The 25,783-nt window shown below is 38.8% G+C and overlaps 1 protein-coding gene across 1 annotated transcript; it reads left to right on the top strand.

The window, feature by feature from the left end:
* Positions 1–724: 724 nt before the first annotated feature.
* LOC140241053 (torsin-1A-like) lies at positions 725–14,004 on the top strand. The gene is made up of 5 exons (XM_072320825.1): positions 725–899; positions 3,097–3,362; positions 4,846–5,021; positions 13,100–13,224; positions 13,709–14,004. The coding sequence occupies exons 1-5, from the start codon at positions 725–727 to the stop codon at positions 14,002–14,004; spliced, it is 1,038 nt and encodes a 345-aa protein (XP_072176926.1).
* The last annotated feature ends 11,779 nt before the right edge of the window (positions 14,005–25,783 follow it).

Raw genomic sequence — 25,783 nt, 5'->3', positions numbered from 1 at the left:
ATCGAGTGTGTATCGACTTTACTTCCGTATTGACTGTACTTGAAATGAAGCCTACTTGCGGTTCTCAACTACATGCTCATCTCATCAGCGCACATTTGTTAGGTTTATAAATGACAATATTTGTTATTGCGGTGTATTGAGTCTTTTATACATCAGGTTAGATCATAATGACAGATTTTATCATAATTTATTTGGCAATGTCAATTTCTGTATATAGTTTACTCTTATGATATATGCATGTATGTTTGAATGCAATCAAGCAGTGTACATGGTAAGTCAATACTTCATTCTTTTAGAATTTCTGTGTCATCGAACAAACTTGCATTTGAGAATATAAAAATAAAGTGAGTATTGATGATGCTTGTCTCATTCCAAAAAGAATCAAGTCAAAATTTGATGTGTATGTTTTTATGATTCATTCAAATAGACAGAAACAAGATTTTGTCTGAGAGAAGAGAAGTGATCCCAAGAAAGTGTATAGGCCATAAAATGCTGGTAATCCAGAAGAGATATCATTACAGAGACATTTTAGAAAACATCGTGAGAAGTTAATTAAACCTTGCAGTTACATTCATCTGAAATTATATTTCTACATGAATGTCGAAAAATGTCTGCTGGATTAAACCGGTGTCATTATTACCCACCATTGACTTTTTCAGGTACTGACAACTGTATGTGACTGACAGATCACAGGATAAGTAGACTGTACTAGCTATACCTAGCCATGGGATTGCGGGTCATCTACACTTGGTTTTTGGCACTGCTGTTTCTATTGACAGTACCTCCTGCTGATCTCCAGATTCTTCTGCGCCTGAAGGAAATTCTGAATCCGTGGAATCCTATATGCAGTTTCTCGGAGTGCTGCTTTAACACACAGAGTTACAACCCGAACATGAGAAGTATTTATACGTTAAGTAAATTTGGCTCTGGATCTCTATGGTCCTGCTTTTGTGTTAAAATGCCTTTTTAGTGATAACATGAGGGCTTCAGTATGCCTAACAATTTTCAATTTTTTTTTTCACTGACCATGAAGCTACTCTGTGTAGCTCCATGAACTGACATAGCAATACGCCAGACTCATGGAACAACCCATTGAATCATCTTTCTTATTCTTTTTTTTTTTAACTAAATAGATCGATAGGTACTGCTAGCTTATCTGTTCTGTAGCACGAGGTCTGTTCATTACAGAGGAAATCCAATCCAAATGTAAGTTAGCCTGACAAAAAAGAGTAAAATCTAACAAGTTCAATTTGACTGAAATTGGATGAAAAGTAAGGAAGTTTAAGGACATTAAGGCTTTGCTAATTTTTTTCAAAACAGTCCTTGTACAGTGGATATGAATATACAAATGAGTGAGCTAACATGTCATAACCTCACAATTTTCCATTGATCGGGTACAAAAAAAAAATGATGAAAAGTCAATGTTTCTGTCGTTGAAGTCTGAAACATGACATTATTCATGGTTGAATAACTTCAGAATAGTGATCAGTTAGATATACGATGATTTAAGCCTCGGGCATAATTGTGTTTGAATGAAAAAGTGGAAATTTCAAAATTTTATATACAAACTTACATATTTATTTGGTAAGTTGTAAGGGAATGACATGCTTACTTTGCATTTGCTTATTTATTTTGACTGTTCAAAAGCTGTTTCCCCCAAAAATAGCGAAACTTCAAAATGTCATAGCTTCCTTATTTTTCATCCGATTTCGATCAAATTTATACCATTGAGCTTGTAATATTTTACTCTTTCTTATCAGACTAACTTACAGTATACAACAGAAGTGAGTACACCCTATATGAACATTTTAAAATTTGAATGTAATTCTTTAAATTGTTTGTTTTATCTCACAAGTCTCACAGAGATTGTAAAAATGACATTAAATGATACTACTTTAGACAGAAAACTAGTATTTATAACCTTAATTTTGAAATATTATGCATACTTGAGAAAGTAATGGCAACAAAAGTGAGTACACCCTGTGTAATATTTGCATGGAAACATGGTTAAATCTGGAGTTTTATGGTCAACAGCACTGGTTATAAAAACATGTGGATATGGCATGGCACTGCCTTATAATGCCCCTCTGCATTCTTTTATCTGTGTTTCACTCCTGTTCGATGACTTCTTGGAGTGGTCAGGGTTTGACTCACTTTAATTCTTGTATTCCTCTGTGCATTACTACTGGTGTGATTAGTGTGTCAGGAGAAATCATCGAACATGCAACTGACTCCCTTGCTAACTTTTCAGAAAAGCAGTTACATGCATGGAACACAAACTCAAGGTCACTACCATGTAATGTCATGGTGTGGGGTACTCACTTTTGTTGTCACAATTTTTATGAAATATGCATAATATTTCATAATTAAGGTTATGAATACTAGTTTTTGCCTCAATTCCTATCACGCCAGGTCCTTTTTACAATCTCTGTGAGACTTGTTATTTAAAATCAACAACTTGAAGAATTACATTCAAATTTTCAAATGCTCATGTGGGGTGTGCTCACTTCTGTTGGATACTGTATATTTGGACTGGATTTCCCCTTTAATGGATGAATACAATGTTGCCTGTGCCTCACTGAGGCCTGATAGCAGTAATTTTCTGATGAGAAGTTGAGAGAACTGGAAGTCTGTTCTTATATGCTTGCTTTTTGCAACTCTTTTGCGACATTTGTAGCATCTATCTGATGTCTGCTGAAAAGCAAAAAAAAAAAAAAATATGCAAGAAAAGCCCATATTCTATAGAGAATACTGTAAAACTAGAAATATTCGTGACATGAAACTTTTGCAAATTGCCACTGGTCTTCAGTGCACTGTGCAAATAAACAGTTTTGCATGCATTTTGCTTTGAGGAATCTTGGCTCCTCACAAAATTTGAAAATGTGTCATGCACATGAAAATTTCTGGTTTTACAGCAGCCTTTGTGTGCTATAATAGGACATGATACATAGTATTGGAAGAGATGGGGTGGAAATATGCCATATTTATGATCATTGCTGTGGTTATGCATTCTCCTCATGACTTCATATTGATTCATAGCTTATTGATTGCTCTGTAAACCATGTGTTGTTTTGCTCTCCTTTGCCGGACATTTAGGACTGCAGATAAACCTTGACAGCTATCTCTTCGGTCAGGATCTAGCCAAGTTGACCGTCCTGGGGGCCATCCGTGGCCACATCACAACTGCCAACCCCGAGAAGTCGCTGGTCCTATCTCTTCACGGTCCAGCGGGCACGGGCAAGAACCACATCACTCGCCTACTCGTGGAGAGCATCTACCCTAGGGGGCTGAAGAGTAGCTTTGTCACTCAGTGGGTGGCGACGAGAGATTTTCCTTACAAGTCAGACCTACCCAAATATAAGGTGATCATGTACAAACGATTCACAGTCATCATGCATCAAACTGGAATGTCAGTGACGTGAACTAATAGATTGAAAGCAGATTTTGCAAATCTTCTGATCCCTCTGACTATAAACATATATTCTGTTGCATCATACTAGTCTGTGATTTGGACAAGTATCATCACTTGATAGGGGGTCATACATCATTAATATGTTCTTCCATGAACAGAGTCTTATCGTATAAATACAAATGGCAGCTTAGCAATGAACATTTTTGTTTTTTAGTGCAATTGTTAAGATGAATTGTTATATTCTATTGATTTGAATGCTAAAAACTGACAGATTGATTCCTTGTGAGATAATTTATGTGTACTAAAATGCGATGCACTATAGTGAAACACTGCACGTAAACTAAACTTTGGCTCACACCGGAACTATGAGATGTAGTGACTTCTTAGTGCATACTGCATGGGGGCTGGAGAGTGGTTCTGAAAAAAAGAAATGCATTCCAACATCATGGGATATGCATTCTCGAGACTTTGTGACTAACCCATGCTTCATAAATAACGATTTTATAGAGAGCAGGGTGCTACGTAACTTTTTGTTGTTGTTGCTTGCCCGATTTGGTAAGGAGATTTTCAAATTGTTGCAGAACACTTTCCTGAAAATGAGTTTTACTTGCCCCCCTCCCCTAAAAAAAAGTCCAAACATATAAGAAAATGATTTTTAAAAAAATCACTTGTGAGTCAAGGGCTTAATAAAACGCGATCATTTGAATAAACGACACACTAAACACCTTTGAGAAACAAACTTGGGATGATCAAGCGTTCGTGTTGTATTGCCTTAGAGCTTCTTCACGTAAGTGTTGGAAAGTTGCTGAAGTGAAATTCAAGTGCATTGCAACACCAAACAGTTAATCTTTGGACTTCCGTATGGTTGACTTGGTGCGTTTGGAGGTGCTAAAAAAGGTGGCTTCAAAACGTTTTGCTTGCCCAGTTTGGGCAAGCGTATTTTCTCATTTTCCAAACACTTGCCCCGGGCAATCGCTTATGTAACACCTTGTGGAGAGGAATATAAGTTTATGAACAGTAAGATGTATGTAAGTTCAGTGACTTTATGGTTTACGGGGGGGGGGGGGGTTATTTCACAAAGAATTTAAGTCTATCAAAATTACAGTACACGACTGGTTTCCTTGTTCCATGCTATTTAATGTTTTCAAAGTCCACTTCGTATTGTTATCAAAATTTACAGATAAATTCTTTTGTCGCCTACTGATTTGTTTTATATATTTATAGCTGCATGAAAAACGTCTCCAAAATTTTCATTTTCATTAGGAAGTTAGAAATATGTTGAAGACACACACTGCATACCATAATTCTATGTTGATCTTAACTTTTGAACCACTTAAATTCTTCGTTTAACACCCCTGTGGTCATGTTTTGTGAAATTGTGTAAAGAGAGGGAGTATATTATTGGCAAAATTTCATTGTATATCCAACAATAGAGAGAACTTGTCCAGCTGATACGAGAGAAGATGTCATCTTGTCCCAATCACATCTTTGTCTTTGATGAGGTGGATAACATGCCGCCAGGCTTGCTAGACAGCCTCAAACCCTTCATGGACTATCATGATACCGTGGGTGGCGTGGACTACCGCCGTGCAATTTTCATTTTGAGAAGGTGAGCAAGCCAGCCATTCCGATAGGATGTGTCATGTACATAAGGCCGTGTTTGGTCTCAAATACGTGCCAGAGTTTAGCTCGTAAGAGTGAGCAAGCTTAGACCGCGCTACAACAGCACAATGTAGCTCTCCATTCGTTAGTACCTCTGCCAAAGCATTCCTTCTCATCTTACGACAACAGCATTAGTGTTAACATTAGCATTAACATGGACATTTCTGATCACAATTTTTTTGTCTGGATAGGTCCAGGAATATGTCTAGAATATCTTACCAAAAGTTCTCATAAATTCTCCGTGCTCATTTTTGGCAATCCGCGATGGTGCCCGAAATGGTTACCATTTCCTCTTTTTTTTTCTCATAACATGGCAATTAGGAATATCACAATACACACTCTTGATGTCTGAATATATGTTTTGAGGAAGTTGGGACCTAATAAAAAACCTATTATGATATTTTGAAACTTATGAGAAACAAAGGAAACCATTTGAGCTCTTTCAGAAATCCATATGTGTGCCCAAAATGCCAGCCATTTCCTATCTTTGTCATAACTTTGCAGGTAGGTAACCTCAAGACAATAAAACAATCTAAATGTCAAAATATGTTTTGAAGCATATTGAATTCAATAAAATATGTATTGAGGAATCTCAAACACATAAGATGTACTGTAATAAAATGCTTGAGCTCTTTCAGAAATATAAAAAAAAATGGCACCCAAAATGACCGCCATTTTTTGTTTTCTTGTAACCCTGAAAATCCTTTAAAAAATCAGCTTATCTTGCATTCAATTACAAATCGATCATTTAATTCTACTGAAAGGGGAATGTTGTGTCGGTTTAGCTGCTGAAACAATCAATTTCATGTAGTTAGTCAATGGATGGCACTATGTCTGTTTCTGAAAATAATTTGTGTTAGTTCATTAATTGTTCATCAGGCGAAGTTCAACATGATGCTGATGACAGCATACATTATGTGTGTAATAAGATATGCTTTCACTTATAAATTTTAATTCATTTAGCAAAACATTTGGTAGAATGATATCATGGATCATGAGAGTAAAGCAGATGATATTAAGGCCAGGACTCCTGAGAAGCAACATATGTGCTTCTAGCCCCAACATTAGCTGAAATGTCCAGCAGCGATGTAAGCTGGTGGACAGGGTCAATGACAGTAATTTGCATGTACATGTTGTAACTGAGACAATTCTCTTAAAAAAAAAAAAAAAAAAAAAAAAATTGCTTTCTTTTTTTGATGATGATGTTAACATGATTTACATTTCGTTGAAATGAATTTTTGAATTTCAAAATATGTTGTGTTTTCATGTAATATCTGTTGTGTTTTCATGTAATATCTGATAAAGTTCAGATGACATAGTTGATGGAAAGCCTTGGGCTGATTCATTGGTTTCCGATCATATGTCAGTCATGTGTCATTTGAGAACACAAAAACCATCAGTAAAAGTAAAGAAAGTTATGTGTCGTAAAATTGCATCAATTGATTTTGACACTCGTCTTTTCAGAATGATTTGAGAGCAAGCGATCTCATTACTTGCATGTGTGATGATTTAGATGAATTGGTCTCATTATATGAAAACTCTTTGACATCTGTTCTTGACAAACATGCACCACTTGTAACAAAATATGTGAGTGCGAGGCCCAAAACACCTTGGTTCAATGAAGACATTCGGCAAATGAAACGAAAGAGATGTAAAGCAGAAAAGAAATGGATGAAGAGCCACAACATATGTGATCATGATGATTGTAAGAGTATACGGAATATGACCTTGTCTCTAATGAATCGTGCCAGACAAGATTATTATAATGAATGTATAACTGAGAATGCTGCTGATCAGAAAAAGTTGTTTCATATTGCAAAACCTTTGTTAAAGGGGATGGCTAGTAACCGATCAGTGGGAGTCAGTGGGAATGCTGAGGGATGATTGTTCCAATCCTTGTGGGATTCATTTAAGAGTACATTATATATCTACTGTTGTGTGAAAATTATTTGCTTCAGAACGGTCTCACATTCAAGTAATGTGCAGGTTAATGCCCCGTCACTGACCAGGGACGCTTACCTGGAAACATTAAACTGCACGTTACTTGAATTTGAGACCATTCTGAAGCAAATAGTTTTCACACAAGAATAGATATATCATGTACTCTTAAATGAATCCCACAAGGATTGGAACAATCATCCCTCAGGAATCCCACTGATTCCCACTGATCAGTTACTAGCCATCCCCTTTAAACAAGAAGATATGTATAATGGATCCAATACCCACAAAGCTGGTTGTAAGGAACATTGATATTCTATTGCCAGTTCTTACAAAAATTATCAAGCTGTCTTTGACAAGTGGACACTTTCACAAGAATTGGAAGTTGGCTATAGTTAGACCATTATTGAAAAAGCCCGGTGCAAATTTACAGTTTTCAAATTGTAGACCCGTTAGTAATTTGCAATATGTGTCCAAACTGGTTGAAGCAGCAGAAGCAGGTCAAATTCAGCAACATCTTGTAACCAGTGATTTACTACCACCAATGCAGTCAGCATATAGACAAAACCACAGCAGAGAAACAGTCCTATTAAAGGTGAAAAATGATTTGCTGTTAGCAATGAATAAGCAACAGGTGGTATTTTTGGTTCTACTGGACATGAATGCAGCTTTTGATTTAATCAGACACGACATTCTTGTGAATGTTCTCCAAACACATTTTGGAATAACTGACAGAGCATTGTCATGGTTTGAGTCCTATTTAAATGATAGGAGACAGAGGGTTCAGGTCAATTCCAGTATGACCCCGTTTACAGTGCGGGGCCGGGCTCGGCCGCGGCCGAGTCCGGCCTCAATTGCGCGGCCGAGCCTCGCAATTTTGTCCGTTTACACTGCTGGGCTCGGCCGCGCTTTTGATTCAAACCTTTCAATATTTTGTCGTAGTGGCGCTCTGCTTGTAAACAAACGCAATTTGGTATTGTCTGGTTTTCAGACCCTTTGCCAAATGAATTCCGTGGCGACGAAGTCACCGTTCGGACAAAGGCCTTTGCCGAAGGAAAAAATCCTTTGCAGGACAAAACCACCTTAAACTATACTAGTTTTCCACGTTGAGGGGGTTAATATCCTGAATAGCGAAAGATACAGGCAGAGGGTTTGGAAGCCAGACTAAAATTGGCCGCGCAATTGGCCTCGCATTTGGCCCAGTTTGCCTTTACACCAAGAAGAGGCCGGGCTCGGCCGCGGCTCGGCCGCGGCCGAGACCACCTCCAGAGCGAGGCCAAATGCGAGGCCAATTTTGGCCTCGCATTTGGCCTTTTGCACGTTTACACTGAAGCGGGGCTGGGCTCGGCCGCGGCTCGGCCGCGGCCGAGCCTCGCACTGTAAACGGGGTCGTAGTCCAAGGAGTTTGATGTACCCTGGGGTGTGCCCCAAGGCTCCTGCCTGGGTCCCCTTCCTCTTTACTTTGTATGCTAGTAGGCTGTTCCATGAAATCCAACACAATTTCCCAGAAGTAATGTGTCATACCTATGCGGATGATACACAGCTGTACATATGACCCCGTTTACAGTGCGAGGCTCGGCCGCGGCTCGGCCGCGGCCGAGCCCAGCCCCGCTTCAGCGTAAACGTGCAAAAGGCCAAATGCGAGGCCAAAATTGGCCTCGCATTTGGCCTCGCTCTGGAGGTGGTCTCGGCCTCCTAGACCCCGTTTACAGTGCGGGGCTGGGCCGAGCCGCGGCCGAGCCGCTGCCGAGCCCAGCCTCAATTGCGAGGCCGGCCCCGCAGTTTTGTCCGTTTACACTGTAGGGCTCGGCCGCGCTTTTGATTCAAACCTTTCAATATTTTGTCGTAGTGGCGCTCTGCTTGTAAACAAATGCAATTTGGTATTGTCTGGTTTTCAGACCCTTTGCAAAATGAATTCCGTGGCGACGAAGTCGCCGTTCGGGCAAAGGCCTTTGCCGAAGGAAAGAATCCTTTGCAGGACAAAAACCACCTTAAACTATACTAGTTTTCGACGTTGAGGGGGTAAATATTCTGAATAGCAAAACATACAGGCAGAGGGTTTGGAAGCCAGACTAAAATTGGCCGCGCAATTGGCCTCGCATTTGGCCCAGTTTGCGTTTACACCAAGAAAAGGCCGGGCTCACCTCCGAGACCACCTCCAGAGCGAGGCCAAATGCGAGGCCAATGTTGGCCTTGCATTTGGCCTTTTGCGCGTTTACACTGAAGCGGGCTGGGCACGGCCGCGGCCGAGCCGCGGCCGAGCCCAGCCTCAATTGCGCGGCCGAGCCTCGCAATTTTGTCCGTTTACACTGCTGGGCTCGGCCGCGCTTTTAATTCAAACCTTTCAATATTTTGTCGTAGTGGCGCTCTGCTTGTAAACAAACGCAATTTGGTATAGCCTGGTTTTCAGACCCTTTGCCAACTGGATTCCGTGGCGACGAAGTCGCCGTTCGGGCAAAGGCCTTTGCCGAGGGAAAAATCCTTTGCAGGACAAAACCACCTTAAACTATACTAGTTTTCCACGTTGAGGGGGTTAATATCGTGAATAGCGAAATAGTACGGGGAGAGGGTCTGGAAGGCAGACTAAAATTGGCCGCGCATTTGGCCCAGTTTGCGTTTACACCAAGAAGAGGCCGGGCTCGGCCGCGGCTCGGCCGCGGCTCGGCCGCGGCCGAGACCACTTAGACCCCGTTTACAGTGCGAGGCTCGGCCGCGGCTCGGCCGCGGCCGAGCCCAGCCCCGCTTCAGTGTAAACGCGCGAAAGGCCAAATGCGAGGCCAAAATTGGCCTCGCATTTGGCCTCGCTCTGGAGGTGGTCTCGGCCTCTTCTTGGACCCCGTTTACAGTGCGGGGCCGGGCTCGGCCGCGGCTCGGCCGCGGCCGAGCCCGGCCTCAATTGCGCGGCCGAGCCTCGCAATTTTGTCCGTTTACACTGCTGGGCTCGGCCGCGCTTTTGATTCAAACCTTTCAATAATTTGTCGTAGTGGCGCTCTGCTTGTAAACAAATGCAATTTGGTATTGTCTGGTTTTCAGACCCTTTGCCAAATTAATTCCGTGGTGACGAAGTCGCCGTTCGGGCAAAGGCCTTTGCCGAAGGAAAGAATCCTTTGCAGGACAAAACCACCTTAAACTATACTGGTTTTCGACGTTGAGGGGGTTAATATCCTGAATAGCGAAAGATACAGGCAGAGGGTTTGGAAGCCAGACTAAAATTGGCCGCGCAATTGGCCGCGCATTTGGCCCAGTTTGCGTTTACACCAAGAAAAGGCCGGGCTCGGCCGCGGCTCGGCCGCGGCCGAGACCACCTCCAGAGCGAGGCCAAATGCGAGGCCAATTTTGGCCGCGGGCCGCGGCCGAGCCTCGCACTGTAAACGGGGTCTTGGTGTAAACGCAAACTGGGCCAAATGCGCGGCCAATTTTAGTCTGCCTTCCAGACCCTCTGCCCGTACTAATTCGCTATTCACGATATTAACCCCCTCAACGTCGACAACTAGTATAGTTTAAGGTGGTTTTGTCCTGCAAAGGATTTTTCGAGCCCGGCCCCGCGCTGTAAACGGGGTCCTCCAGAGCGAGGCCAAAATAATGCGAGGCCAATTTTGGCCTCGCATTTGGCCTTTTGCGCGTTTACACTGAAGCGGGGCTGGCCTCGGCCGCGGCCGAGTCTCGCACTGTAAACAGGGTCGCACTGGAAACGGGGTCCTATTCTGTGTCCATTATAAAGCGATGTAATTTGCATCTTCACAAATGGTTATTATCCAATAATCTTCTACTTAATGATAAGAAAACTGAATTTATAATAATGTATGTGGCACTCAACAGCAAGTTTCAAAATTAAGCACCGAAAGCCTGAAAGTGATTGATGTTGATATTTATCCTGTTTAAACTGATTCTGCAAGGGAATCTGGGAGTGTGGTTTGATTCACGCCTAGCCTTTGACAGACATATCTCTGAAGTGTGTAAAAATTCATTTTATCATTTGTTTAATATTGCACATATTCGGAAGCATTTGACATGGGAAAGTATAATGAAAAAATCGTCCATGCGTTTGTCACAAGCAGATTGGATTATTGTAACAGTTTATTTTATGGCTTACCTGATAATCAACTAGGTAAACTACAAAGGGTGCAAATGCATGTGCTAGATTAGTTTGCAATTCTCCTCGTTTTCTCATGGTAGTCCATTACTACGTGCATTACATTGGTTGCCTGTAAAGCAGAGAATCATATTCAAAACTCTTTATGGTACAGCACCAGTGTACATACAGGAACTTGCAGAGTTAAAAAACATCATTTCAAACATTTTATCACCTTCGAAGTTCACGGGATCAAACATTGTTGAAATATCCACCGGGGAAATCAAGTTACTCTCGGTGACAGGGCATTTTTATACTCTGCACCAAAATTATGGAATAATCTCCCTTTGTTTGTAAGACAAGCAGTTACAATTAATGAGTTTAAGGTCAGGTTAAAAAGTCATCTCTTGAAGTGATGTATTTTCTGTTTGAATTTCTTGTATGCATGTCATTTTGTAATGCGCAGTAGAGTATATTATTATTATTATAAGTATTATTATTATTATTATCATTATTATATCTATAGGAGATTTTTTTTTTCAATTGTAAATTGACATTACCATGTTTTCGGAGCTCTTTTGTTTTTGATCCATTTCCTATGAAATTTAAATATGTTGAACTAGTAATAGTTGAAATAAGGAGATTTTTTACCGTGCATTATGTTGTTTGATCAGACATGGAGATTGTAATAAGATTTTCAGTCTTAAAAGTGGAATTGCAAAATTGCAAATTTCAAAACGGAAATTCCGTATTGATTGGCTAGATGTCCATGGTCAACGATTGTATAGCACCATCTTGCATTCACTAGCGGTAAAACAGCAGTCCAATACAGAATTTGCATGCAATTTCCCTTTGTACTGCATCTGAAGAAGCACTAGTCTTAAACGACAAGATCACCTTCATATACATGTGGATTGAGTGCATGCAGCAATATAAGTAGAACACACCAGTGAAAGTTTGAGGGAAATTGGGCAATCTGTTAAAAAGTTACGAATATTTTGATTTTCTACGCAGTCTTTGCTGGATGAGAAGACTACTGTCACACGTAGAACGAAATAAGGAAAATATAAAGGGAATTTCACAAAATTTCATTATTTGAGAAAAAAAAAATATAGATCCTTTGACTTGTCACTACCGTCCTGCCTTATGGAGGAGTTAACTCTAGTGCTCTTTTATTATACGAGAAAAGTGAAAATACGTTTAATTTTCTTTATATTGTTTTACACATGTGTCATCACAAGCTGTAGTAGTCGTCTCATCCTGCAATGGCAGCACTGAAACCTAAAAAATTCATAACTTTTGAACGGATTGTCTGATTTTCCTCCAACTTTCACTGATGTGTTCTACTAATATTGCTGCATTCACTCAATCCACATGTATTATTATGAAGGTGATCTTGTCCTTGAATGTTGTAAAATACTGTACCCTTATAGAACATGACCAGCTGATCAGATCATAAATGATACTGTAAAAACTGATATTTTCACAATGCTTTAATTTTCAAAGAATTTCATGAATCAGTAGGTTGGGCCGCTAATTTAACAACACGTGCAAAAATTTCTGTGATCTCCTCATTTGCGAACATATCTGCACATGAAAGTAACAGCTTTTACGGTAATATCACATCGCATAATATCATATATCATCGCAATATCATCGCAATATATCAGATCATCATATTGTATCATATCATGTCATAACTAAATGATCATGATCATATCATATCATATCATATCATATCATATCATATCATAATTTTATATAGTGCAATTGTACCACCATAATCTGTGAATCCCCAGTTTCAAAGATGATGATCATTGAGCGACCGATATCAGACCCCATGCATATCACCGTTCTTGACCTAGTGACAACATCACATCTGGTTTCTTATTTTGTGATGTGAAGACCTATTCACATCAGCAGACAATCGTCATGCTAATGTTGATGAAACAGCAAGCAAGCACATGATACACTGGAAACACATACATAATGATTCCTACGTTTTATTGCCCCAGCAATTTGGCCGCCAATGCGATTACGACGTACACGTTTAATGAGTATGAAAAAGGAAGAAACCCAAGGTCCATCGAACTGTCAAAATTGGAGCATGTGATCGCCAATGACGTCATACAAAAAGCAGGTGATTTTTTTTTTCTTCTTCTTTTCTTACTATCATTTTACTGTCTTCATATCTTCCTCTGTCACCAAGTTGTAATGAGCCATGCAAAGAATAATATCTTTGTCCAAGCATCTGTTTACTCTTGGCGAAAGACATTTGAAATAAGTGATGTACAGCATATTTATTAAAATAGCTTGCCTGGTGAGCATGTACAAATACAAGTTCGGCTTTCAGCTATTGACTTACTTTAAGCTGGGAAAATGACCCCCCCAAAAAAAAAAACAAAAAAACAACAACAACAACAACAAAAACAAACAAACAAACAAACAAACAAAAAACACAAAAAACAACAACAACAAACAAACAAACAAAAAGAAAGACAGAATGAAGTTTGATTTCTCTTAGATATGATAAAAGGCAATCCTGTGCTGATCCCCTCTTTAGAAGGGAAAAATATAGATTGACCTTCACATAAGTGAACTATTGCATGGTCTGTTTGCTACAGGTACTGGTCTATACTCGGCAAAGATCGTGAGCTCACACCTTGTCAGCCATTTCGTGCCTTTCCTCCCCCTTGAGAGGGCACACGTCCGCCAGTGCATTCTGGAAGAGTTCCGTCGCCGCAGAACGCGAGTGAGTGAAGAGGCCGAGGAGGAGGTGTTGTCAATGCTGCAATTCAATGGACCCCACGACTCACGGCAATTCTCTGTTAAAGGCTGCAAAAATGTACAGGAGAAGGTTAATGTTTATATGTATAGCATATTCAACAGGAATCAGGACACATACAGAAATGAACTGTGATAAGAACTTGTTGACAAATAAAAATCTCAAACTCCACTTCCTGATCGCCGAGTTATCTTTCTCAGTTAAAAAGACATGTATACACTGCCATGTAGGTCGCATGAACACCTTTAAAATCTCATTAAATTGTCATAGTTACTGTTTTTAAATCATTTCTATATTATTCTCCACTTGTGGAAAGGATTGTCTTTTATTCCAAAGAGTGCTTTTTGCACATTCAAAAGACGTTCAACATTTAGCAGACAAATGAGGTAAGTATATGAATTTATTTTAAGAAGTCCACGCACAAGTGAACGAGTGAAAAATATTAATAGTACAGTTTCATTGATATTAAAACCTAGTTGAGATTGTGTATGGAAATATTTCTGTATCAATACACTGGAATCATGTGCTTAACAACAAAATAAAGCCAAAATTGGAAGAAGGGCAACAAAAGAACCATCCTGTGAGAAAACAGAACATTTAATTTGGTGTATATACTGTGTAGTGAAACCTGCAAGATTATTATATTTTCTGTATATATATTTTTGTTTTCATTTGAGCAGAATCGCCATTCATCCGTAAACAATTTAATTGATGCAGTTGTGGACTTTAGATAATTTCATACAAAAATATATCTCCTTGGAAAGTGAGGATTCTTTTACTGTAGTTCATCTTTGGTTATGTAAAATTTTATTTCTTAAGGTAAGAGCATGAACAAAAAAAAAATGGAATTTATCACTGAGATAAGACAGGTAAAGATTGTAAATTGATCCATATATTGTATGTGCTACAAGTTTTGACCAATGAACCTGAAATCTGTTTAGCTTTGTTAAGTGTTGTACGAGTCATTCATTGGAAATTCGTAGTTTACATTCATTATGATACAAACCGACGTATTCTAAAATACATGAACTTGCAATTGGGCAAGATAGGATTTACAACTAATTGTCCAAATGAAAGTGCAGTACTCAAAATAGCAATGTATTACTGACATATAGAAAGTAATCTGGTTGAGGAACTGATGTAATCCTCTCAACAGATCAACACTTTTTATAACTTTCTTCTTTAAATGATCGATATGACTGCTACTTGAAAGACTTTGGTCAATGGCTATATAGAAATTCTTCAGTACTTGCAGGAGTCTACCTTTGTTTTTGTTTTTAATCTAGACTTCAGGTGATACAGCAATCTGTTATTATGTTCGAATGTGAAACATTGATATATTCTAGTGAATATTACATTACATTACATTATATCAAAATAATTTTCCATAAGCTCAATTACATTTAACCAGTTTGATAACTTTGACCAATCTGTCTTATTTAAAATTTACTCCAGTTTCTCTTGGATCTTTGCTGAAATGGATAGACGAGTGTCATTTGCAAACACTAATACTAATTTACATGAATACATCCTGCCTGGCATGTCATTTAATGGAAAAAAAAAAATTCTTTCAGCCATTAACACTGACATTTAGCGGAACTATTTCCATGGAATGCATAGCTCTAAAACCTGACTGAAAGTTTAGTTTAAACATTCAGTCAAGTATTTAACATAATTGATTAGCATTTTCTTCATAAAAAAATAATGAAATATGGTTTTGACATGAAGTATTTATCTTTATTGCATTGAGAATAACCCTTTACATGTATGCCCGGACGAAATCTGCAATTTTTTAAATTCTACTGTAGTACTGCACTTTGTGCTGTGGTATTTTGGTGTCTTTTTATTTTTCTTTATGAATTTCATGCTCACAGAAGGTAGCTGACCTTTATAGTATATCCTTCCTTATTATGCTGTTGCCCACGCTATGCTGTTTGTTGAATATGTATGTGCAACAGTGTAGATTCAGATTAGGCCGCATGCTTTCGCCAGCAACAGTCTTTGTGAGCCTCCAGTGTAATCAGATTACAGTTAGAAGCAGTTTAGAGGCAATTTTATTTTTGATGTTTAGTTAGATACATGTACTTAATCTATCTTATATACAGGACTTATATGTAGAAGGAATGATGGTCAAAGTAAACAAGATAATGACTGATTTAACACACTCTCTGAACGGTTACTATTGCCTGAACAGATCAGGTATCAGACTCTGTCCTCCTCACACAAAACATACTCGTTTTAGAAGTTCTTTTGTCCCGGATTCCATTCACACATATTATGTCAAGAGTAATTAGATATATCACAAGTCAGCTGGATTTATCTGATGTTAGATATTGGAATATAAGACAAATGTAGTACAGGAATTATTTTCCTATTCGTCGAAGTTCAGATTCTTCATTTTGAGTCTTCACTGCCTGAAATGATTGGGTGCTTGTTCAAACATTGAGATTCAGATATTCCTGTACATTCTTGTAATTCCCTTTGCTGTGCAGGGTACTGTAAGCTAGAGAAAAGGGATTAACACCTCTGGACCCTTATGTATGAAATATGTTGATTTTTAGTACGGAAATAAAACAAATAAACAAACAAACAAACCTCTGAATAGCCTATTCTCACATCGTGAATTAGTAAATCAAGTGACTTTTTATCTATATACACTAGTATTGCATTTGTAATTTTTTGAAAATGTGCATCTATAAAAGGTGTTTTTTTTTTGGACAAAAATCGGTTTGAAATCGCTGAGATGTCCAGAAACAAAGAGGGTCCTAAGAAATGGTGGGTAGCACTTTTTATTAAGACCACTTTGTTTGACTTTGTTTTTGGATATTTCACTCATTTCAAACTCGATTTTCTTCAAACAAGCTGTTAATTCTTCGTAGAATGGTATGCTGTGTAATATTGTAGGTAACGGGTTTGTAATGATCTCGCAAAATTAAAAAACTGAATCCCCATCTCGGGTAGTGGCAGTGCCACTACAATCTACAATTAATGTAAGCAATATCGGTGACAGATGCAAGATTCCACTAGAAATTGTATGTCCTGTGCTATTTTACACATATTTCTTATTTGAGACTTTTCATTAAATGAAATTGTCACTTACATTTTGCTTTATGTCTCATCATTTTGTTTCGATTAGTTATTATTTTTGTCTACAGATGTATTTAAGGGTGTTTTTTTTTTTCTGGAGTTTTAGTTAGATTGTTTCCTAGTGTTTCTGTGATCCAGAGAACAGCTGTCCTTACCTATGGCCTTCCACTGCCTGCGCCGGGAACCACTCTACCCTACTTTGGCAAAAGGAAGCAAGTGACAAAAGTGACATTTCTCGTAAAAGAGCAAAATGTGTCTGTCATTTACACTGACGTCAATGGACTATCATGATGTCTTATCTAACATATCTCTTGGTAGGATGAGTGTTTCTGCTTGAAATTTGGCCTGGAAGAAGAGTTCATTATGTGAATTATGAAAACATCAATGAATACGGATGGTATGTCACTTGCTTCCTTTTGCCAAAGTAGGGCACCACTGCTTAGAATGTGCTAGTCATTCAAGCGCAAGCCATTGATTCACAAGAGAAAAGGCAACTGTTGAATCCGGATAGTAATAATAATATGATCCTATTTATCCAGGATATATTCTCTTCAGTGTTCATACTGAACTACCAGAGTATCCTACCAATAAACTCCAACATTGGCAGGCACTAATTTATACACCTGGTCTTATAGAAGAACATCTTAAAGAAAACATCTTGTGTATTATGTCAGAGGATGAACGCACCATGCAGGATTCGATTCGAACCCGTTTGATTGTAAAATTAATTCAGAGTCTTATCCACAGCTCCATGCTTATCGCTTCTACTTCATAAATCGCACATGCAGATATATATTCATGAGGAAAGGATCTACAAAAGAAGCTCACGCTAAACCATATGGAACTAACTTAATGGTGACTGGCAAACCTAAGAAAGTATATCGTATCTGAACTCCGTTTTAGTAAGGTACACTATGTAGAAGATGGAAATACAAACATGCAGTCATTAAGCCTTTGCTAATTGAGGACTTTAGTTTATCTTAACACACATTAAAATATAGAAACAAACGTATGCAAATCGAAATACTATCGGATACACAATTTTCGACGTATCCGATTAAAAATACCTAGGTGAGGACAGTACAGATAACAGTATGCATGCATAGTGCTATGAAGACATTAATGACTGAAGTTTCATAGGGGCCTACACTGTATTTGATTAGAGGCGGATACAGGGATGCCCTGATGGGGGGGGGGGGGGAGGAGGCAGCATTTGTAGCTGACCTGAGCCAAAGCTATAGGCTCAAGTGAGATTCATGTACATGATTGTATTGCGATCGCTCTTCGTCCGGCGTCCGTCGTGCGTCATGCGTAAACTTTTTACATTTTCATCTTCTTGGAGAACCCCATGACCGTTCATGCAGCCTATATTGCTCATGCAGATCCAGGGCTGCCTGGGGGAGGTGGGGGGGGGGGGGGCTGCAGCTAGTACCGCAGCTAGTAGTATCGCGACGGCTGTCCGTATAATACTACATTTCATGATAAAGCATCTACAAATGCGGACCTATATTGTACATTTTCATCTTCTTGCTGAAAACAACATAATGGATTTTCACCAAACTTGGCAAGTAGCATTTCTAGGGGGATAGGATCTCAAAGTGTTTGAATGGGCACCATGCTATCCTTGGGGATCCAGGGGACCCAAATCTTCTAAATTAAGGAATATATTCAATAATATTCTTCTCTAGAATCAGAAGTAATACAATCTTTAAGTCTTTATTCCAAACTGCAAAGTCCAACTTTCTATAAACAGTGTACTTGGCAGTTATTTTTATCGGTTACAGCTCGTTATTCCGAAGGTTCGTTATTCCTAAGGCTCTTCAGTCCGAAGATTCGTTATTCCGAAGGTTCGTTTTTCCGAATTTCATTTTCGGATGAACAAATCTTCGGAATAACGAACCTTCGGAATAACGCAACAAATGTTCGGATTAACGAACCCTTTTTTATTTTCTGATTAACGAACCTCTAGGTATAGGGAATTTGTGTGTTTCGGATTAACGAACCTTCGGAATAACGAACCTTCGGAATATCGAACCTTCAGAATAACGAACAGCACCCATTTTTACCAGTGTGCTGGAATATGCAAATGGACACCATGCCCCCAGCTCTTAAAGCTGCCCCGCCTCCAGTTTCCAATGTACTCAGGTAAGAGTCTGCAAGAATGCATGGAAGGTGAACTTGCGATACTCGGGTGAGCGCGAGACCCCCGGGCCTCTTGTCACTATTTTCAGCATCTTTCAGGTTATTGTATGGCAGATTTTCGCCAAACGTGGCAGGTAGCATCCCCAGGGTAATAAAATCCCACTTTGTTTGAAAGGGCATCTGGTCTGCGGACGGGGGATGGGTTTGGGGATGGGACAAAGGCCCCAAATTCAAGTGATTGTGAAAAAAAAAAAATCTCCAGAACCGAAAGTGATAGAGCCAATACAGGGATTATTAGTAAGTACAATTATGCAGTTTCGATAGAAATCGAGTTCATCTACCATCGGTACATGCAGTGGCGTATCTAGGGGGGGGGGGGCAAGGGGGGCACGTGCCCCGGGCGCCACTCCTTAGGGGCGCAAAAAAACGGAAAAAAAAAACGAAGAAGAAGAAGAAAAAAAAAAGGGGAAAAAACATTCCATGTTCTGTGAGCTGAAATACAAAAATTTTCGGCTCGCTCGCTGCGCTCGCTCGCCAAAATTTATATGAAAAAGAAGGTAAGAACAAAACGTGATGATGACAAAATGACAGTGTCTATTGTGTTCACACATGTCATTTTATATTTAGCAGGCAAAATGTTTCACGGAGCAGCGGCTGCAATTTCGTTCTGAAGCGATCGCCAATTGGATCAAAAGAAGGCGCCAACGGTTTCGAACATACGGGGGGGGGGGGCGCAAAAAACCCCGAATCAAACAAGATAACAACAAAACGTAATGATGACGCGGAAATATACAAATTTCGGTTCAGTCGCTCGTACTAATTTAGAATATTTTTTTCAAGTCCTCATTTTTTTTCAAGTACGTCAACTCCACTGGCTGCCAGTCAAAGCAAGAATATCCTTCAAGCTTCTCCTACTGGTCTACAAAGTAGTCAACAAAAGAGCTCCAGAGTACATTGGGGAGTGTCTGGTACGACACTCTCACTCTAGGCGCACTCGTCTTTCATCATCCGTTACCTTTACTCAGCCACACACGAAAAAACTAGCCGGAGATGCAGCTTTCTCTTCTTCTGCTCCTAGGCTGTGGAATAAGCTCCCTCCTCTTCTCAAATCTTCACCCACACTTGATCATTTCAAGCAAAACTTGAAGACTTGTTTATTTTGATGTCCCTGTATGTGCACTGGACTTATACTGTCACTGCCTGGTATTTTGTATATATTTTATCTCCTATATGGCGACCAGGGATGACATGTCATAGCGCTTTGCATCCAGTTGAAAAGGCGCTCTATAAATATCTACTATTATTATTATTAAATCGTTATCTATAAGGCCGTCACTATATCTTGATTAGAATTGTAAGATTTAATAAGCAGAAAATGACAAGAGTTTCATGATTTGTAAGCTGAAATACAAACATTTTCGGCTCGCTCGCTGCGCTCGCTCTCCAAAATTTGTATAATAAAAGAGAAGAAGATAAGAACAAAACGTGACGATGACGCGGACAAAATGATAATGTCTATTGTGTTCACTCATGTCATTTTATATTTAGCAGGAAAAATGTTACACGGAGCAGCGACTGCAATTTCATTCGTTCTGAAGCGATCGCCGATTGGATCAAAAGAGGACGCCAACGGTTTCGAACATACGGGGGAGGGGGGCGCAAAAAAAAAAATCAAAAAAGATAAGAAAAAAACGTAATGATGACGCAGAAATATACAAATTTCGGCTCACTCGCCCGTACTAATTTAGAGTATTTTTTCAAGTCCTCAGTTTGTTGGTATAAATCGTTATCTATAAGGTCGTCACTATAATTGTGAGATTTAATAAGCAAAAAATGACAAGAATTCCATGTTTTGTAAGCTGAAATACAAAAATTTTCGGCTCGCTCGCTGCGCTCGCTCGCTAGAATTTATATATAAAAAAAGATAAGAACAATACGTGATGATGACGAGGACATATACAAATCTCAGCTCACTCGCGCGCACTAATAATTTTTAAAGTATTTTTTAAAGTCCTCAGTTTTTTTGGTATAAATCATTATCTATAAGGCCGTCACCATATCTTGATTAGAATTGTAAGATTTGGTAAGCAAAAAATGACAAGAATTCCATGTTTTGTAAGCTGAAATACAAAAGTTTTCGGCTCGCTCGCTGCGCTCGCTCGCCCAAATCTATCAAAATTCATTACATTTAAATCACCCTCAAAAGATCCCTTTTAAATGCTTGAAAAAGCATCATGTGGACTTTGTTTAAAGTCCCTACCGGGATGGTGGTGGGGTTGAACACCTTTTCAGAAATTAGGGGCGCAATTTTCGTGCTTGCCCCGGGCGCCGTTTTCCCTAGATACGCCACTGGGTACATGATACTGTTGAAATGATTAAATTTATGAATCGTTCATTTTCCGGTAGCGTTGGTGCATTTCCTGTCAAAATTGAAGGTCATGTTTACCTTTGGGAGCAGTGATTAAAAAAATTTTCAAGAAATCACATTTGATGCATTATGTGAAGGTCAGTTGTATCACAAAACATCCTACCATATTTAATTTTCGTGATAAAGCCTTAAATATAAGGAGATATCTGTATATTTCGCAATAAACCGTAACTGTACACGGTTTAGTCTTGAAACATTCTTATTATTACTATTGTTCAGATTTTTAATATCTGTACTGATTCAAATTTTTACAGTGGTTTTTTTCTATCCCTAACTCACATTTTAGAACTATTTTAATGCAGGGTTTTTGTTTCAACTACAAATGGTAAATTATGTCTTAAACGTCTGTATATTTTCTGGCGTTTGTACAAATCTCGGCTCCACAGACCTCTCAAAGGGCAGGAAAGGCACAAAATGACTGACGAGGTGTGAGCTCACGATCTTAGCTAAGCAGTGACAGCTCACTTACAGTATGTAAAAAAAAAAAAAAAAAAAAAAAGAAAAAAAAGAAGTACAATCGGATTTTCGAATTGATGACTCCGAATATGATGAAACTGTCTAAATGATACTTCAGGGTCTTAAAGGGAAGGTAAACCCAAAGAGCAATGTGGATTGAGTGAAAGCAGCAACATTAGTAGAACACATCAGTGAAAGTTTGAGAAAAATCGGACAATCGATGCAAAAGTTATGAATTTTTAAAGTTTTGGTGTTGGAACCGCTGGATGAGGAGACTACTAGAGGATATGACGTATGAGTGGACAACAATACAAAGAAAATATAAAGGATATTCAACAAAAATTCACTTTTCTAGAATTATGAAAGAGCAGTGGACCAACCGCTTTCAGAAAGCAGGGGGAATAATTGCTACCCTTAACATCTGTCAATATCAAGTTGATGGAATTTGTAATTTTCATGAAAAATTGATTTTTGTAGTATTTTCTTTATATTTTCTTGATATTGTAGTCCACTCATACGTCATAACCTCTAGTAGTCTCCTCATCCAGCGGTTCCAACACCAAAACTTTAAAAATTCATAACTTTTGCATCGATTGTCCGATTTTCTTCAAACTTTCACTGATGTGTTCTACTAATGTTGCTGCTTTCACTCAATCCACATTGTTCTTGGGGTTTATCTTCCTTTTAAGATGTAACATCTTCGCTCTATTTTGCAGAAAACCTCGTTCAGTTGGTTAAGTGGTTACAGAGAAATGTGGATTGTTGTAAAGCATGTCATGGGTCTGATTCTTCCAAGTTTAAAACTTGGATGCTCTTGGAACTACACGTTAATCATGTTAATGTGTGAACACAATAAATTGCTTGGAGGAAAGAGATTCCTGACATGCTCTACAAAACTCCTCATTTCTCTTGACCACTGAAGCAAATCGAATGGGATTTTCTGTAAGATGTGGGCAATGAGTTCTAGTTCCATACACTGAATTTGTATTTAGATGATTTACTTTCTTTTAAAGTTATAATTGCAGAGGTTCCCATAGTATTTTTTTTTTGGGGGGGGGGGGCATACGGCATATGAAGGTCAATCCTCATGTTATTCCTTTCATAGGGTTGATTAGCACGGAATGCAATATGACCACTTATACTGAGAGATCAAACTTTTTTCTGTTTTTAGGTTTGTTTTGTTCTGTATTTTTTAGTGGAGGGGTATCTCTTCTTATATATACCAACAGCCGAAAGTAGAACGTTTATCTATACATGTTTACAAGCCAAGCTATTTTGATTATTGCAACAGCCATTCATTTTTAAGGAGACCTCCGGATGATTTTAGACTTTTGCAGTTGAACATCTTTCAATATTGGTTTATAGTGATTAGGTAATCGGGATGAGGACAAAGAATGTTTTAAAAATTCATAACAAATCGCAATAAACAAGATGGTACAATTAAGAATGTATGAATGGGTGCTCATAGAAGTAGATAAAAAGAAGAAAGCATGCATAAATTTTACACAGGTGCCTTGTTAATCACGCGGTTTTGTAATGGATTAGGCCTACGTTGCTACATTAGTGGAATATTGAGCCTCTATGTCGTCATCCTTCTTCAGTGTAGCACTTATTATGTCTTGGGTTATTGACATGGTACTATCGACCTATGTACTACAATTCAGGTTTCAGGTTTCAGGTTTATTTAACCCTTCCATAAAATAAAATAAAAAATCAACATATAACAGAAACATGCAGCATTACAGTCAATAAGACTACACAAAAGCATCATTATTGCAACAACATTCATGAGAAATGTAACAAAACAAAATGATTGGATATGTGAAATTATGAAAAAAAATGATGCGAAATTATGAATTGTCTGGATTTTTTGTTGATATTTGTCGATTTGAATCTATTTGCTGGATGTAGCGTGAGTTGGATATCATGCATTATTTTGTCTGCACGTGCTTATACACGCACAAAACCCATCACAGAGACACAACAAAGATGCAATAGGGAATTGATAAGACCGGTAAAATTGATAAATTTGGAGATATAAACCTAAAAACGTGCTCCGATACCATACTTGTTGACATCTGTAATTAACTCACAAACGTGCTTGCTCTCGAACGAGGAGTAACCTGTATTTGATAAAAGTTTAACAGACATAAGAAATTTATGTTTATAAATGGAAAAGTATACTGCTAAAAATACGTCTTAAACTGCATTTACACCAAATACGGCGCGGGTCACGGAACGGTGTTTTGCTATGGTGCGCCAAAAGGAACCATGTCTGATACTGCTGATGATCACTTCCCCTCATTAAAAAAAGTAATAATGAAATAAAATAAATAAATAATAAATTGTTACAAAATTAATCTTCTACTGTTGATTATGTTGCTCTTGATTTTGACATAAAGAATAACATCTTGGGTGATTTTTGTACCGATTAATGATTATTTTTTTTAACAGAACCAGACATGGTTCGTTTTTGGCGTATCTTTGTAGCAAAAACCCAGCCGGTGGCCCGTACCGTGCTCGGTGTAAACGCGCCATTACTCAGGACTTTATTGCACAGACTTTCAGTTTATGTTTTTAAAGATAAGACTATCAAAAAAATAGAAGCACTTAACTGAAGAAATTAGGTTTGTAAACGCCATAATATGCACACCCACTCAGGAAGATGGCTTCTTGTCAGCTCTGGGTATACCGTATACATAATGCACGTGCAAGGCACCCGAGTACAAGGAGGCTACAAAAGGTTTGATTAACGTGTCACAGCCTATTATAGTACCACACCTAATCGCAACATCCACTGTAAGGTCTCAGTTCAACCAAAGAAGAGCTAGAGAAGAATACCAACGTCAGACCCTTCACCAGCACCGGCGATGTTGTCACCCGTGGTCATAGCTTTCGCATTGATCTGCCTGACAAGAGACAGTAATGGTGAGGACATATGCATTTCTTTCATTGTCTTTACTTTTCATTTTGTTTTCTCTGTGACAATAAGGTGTGTATAGATTGTGGACTTTTATCACATAAGTACACATTCAGTCTTCAATATCAAGCGGGGTTAGCTTGTATCCCAGTGGAGAGCTATTTTGTTGAAAGGGGTTCTAGAAAGACGAGAGTTTGTCTATACCTCCCCTATATTCCCCAACCATGTAACCGTTTTCACTGATGCTCTTTTTGACTTGGGCCTACTAAGTATATACTGGCTTACAACACGCAAACGTCAACTGTTGCACCTGGTGGGTAGACCTTTACAAAATTCGACAGTATGGAGTTTCTCCAGTGCCCCATTGCATAAAAATATGTGAGGGTACCGGTATATCAACTTTGGATGGAATGGCAACTTCCCATACCAACAGCCAATCAGTAAGCTAGACTCTTGTCGTTACCATGACAATTGACATTCAAGCAGGGGATGCTATCATATCAACGTTTTATGGGGTGATTAACACGTGCGGAAACACTGACAGAAGTCTGATTACAAAATTGTACAGAAGTTACCTCCTTGCCTTGTGTGTTAAACGGTAATCATCTCCTCATAAATTTGGATAATCAAGTGATTGTGCCGTTTTTAATGAACTTTGAAAGTGCTCTGAGAAGACTGTTTGTTGTTGATATTTTTTTTTTTTTGGTCTGTAATAATTCTTTCTCATTTTATTATGTACTATGCGACATGCAGCTGTTTGCACAAGGACGAGATCTATGTGCAAGCAGTCTTTTCAAAATGGAACCATGAGTCAACTGAATCTACTGTCAAAGACACCATCTCTGCCTCAGTGCAGAAGGTTCCCTGTTCCGGACATACGT

The sequence above is a fragment of the Diadema setosum genome, chromosome 17, assembly GCF_964275005.1.
Source record: "Diadema setosum chromosome 17, eeDiaSeto1, whole genome shotgun sequence".
Taxonomy (NCBI): Eukaryota; Metazoa; Echinodermata; class Echinoidea; order Diadematoida; family Diadematidae; genus Diadema; species Diadema setosum.
Note: the sequence above shows the minus strand (reverse complement) of the source record. Positions and strands in the feature narration are given on the sequence as shown.

Coding starts and splice junctions, on each gene's coding strand:
- LOC140241053 (XM_072320825.1), top strand. CDS start 725: ATGGGATTGCGGGTCATCTACACTTGGTTTTTGGCACTGCTGTTTCTA. Junction 3,363..4,845: donor CAGACCTACCCAAATATAAG/GTGATCATGTAC, acceptor ATCCAACAATAG/AGAGAACTTGTCCAGCTGAT. Junction 5,022..13,099: donor GCAATTTTCATTTTGAGAAG/GTGAGCAAGCCA, acceptor TTATTGCCCCAG/CAATTTGGCCGCCAATGCGA.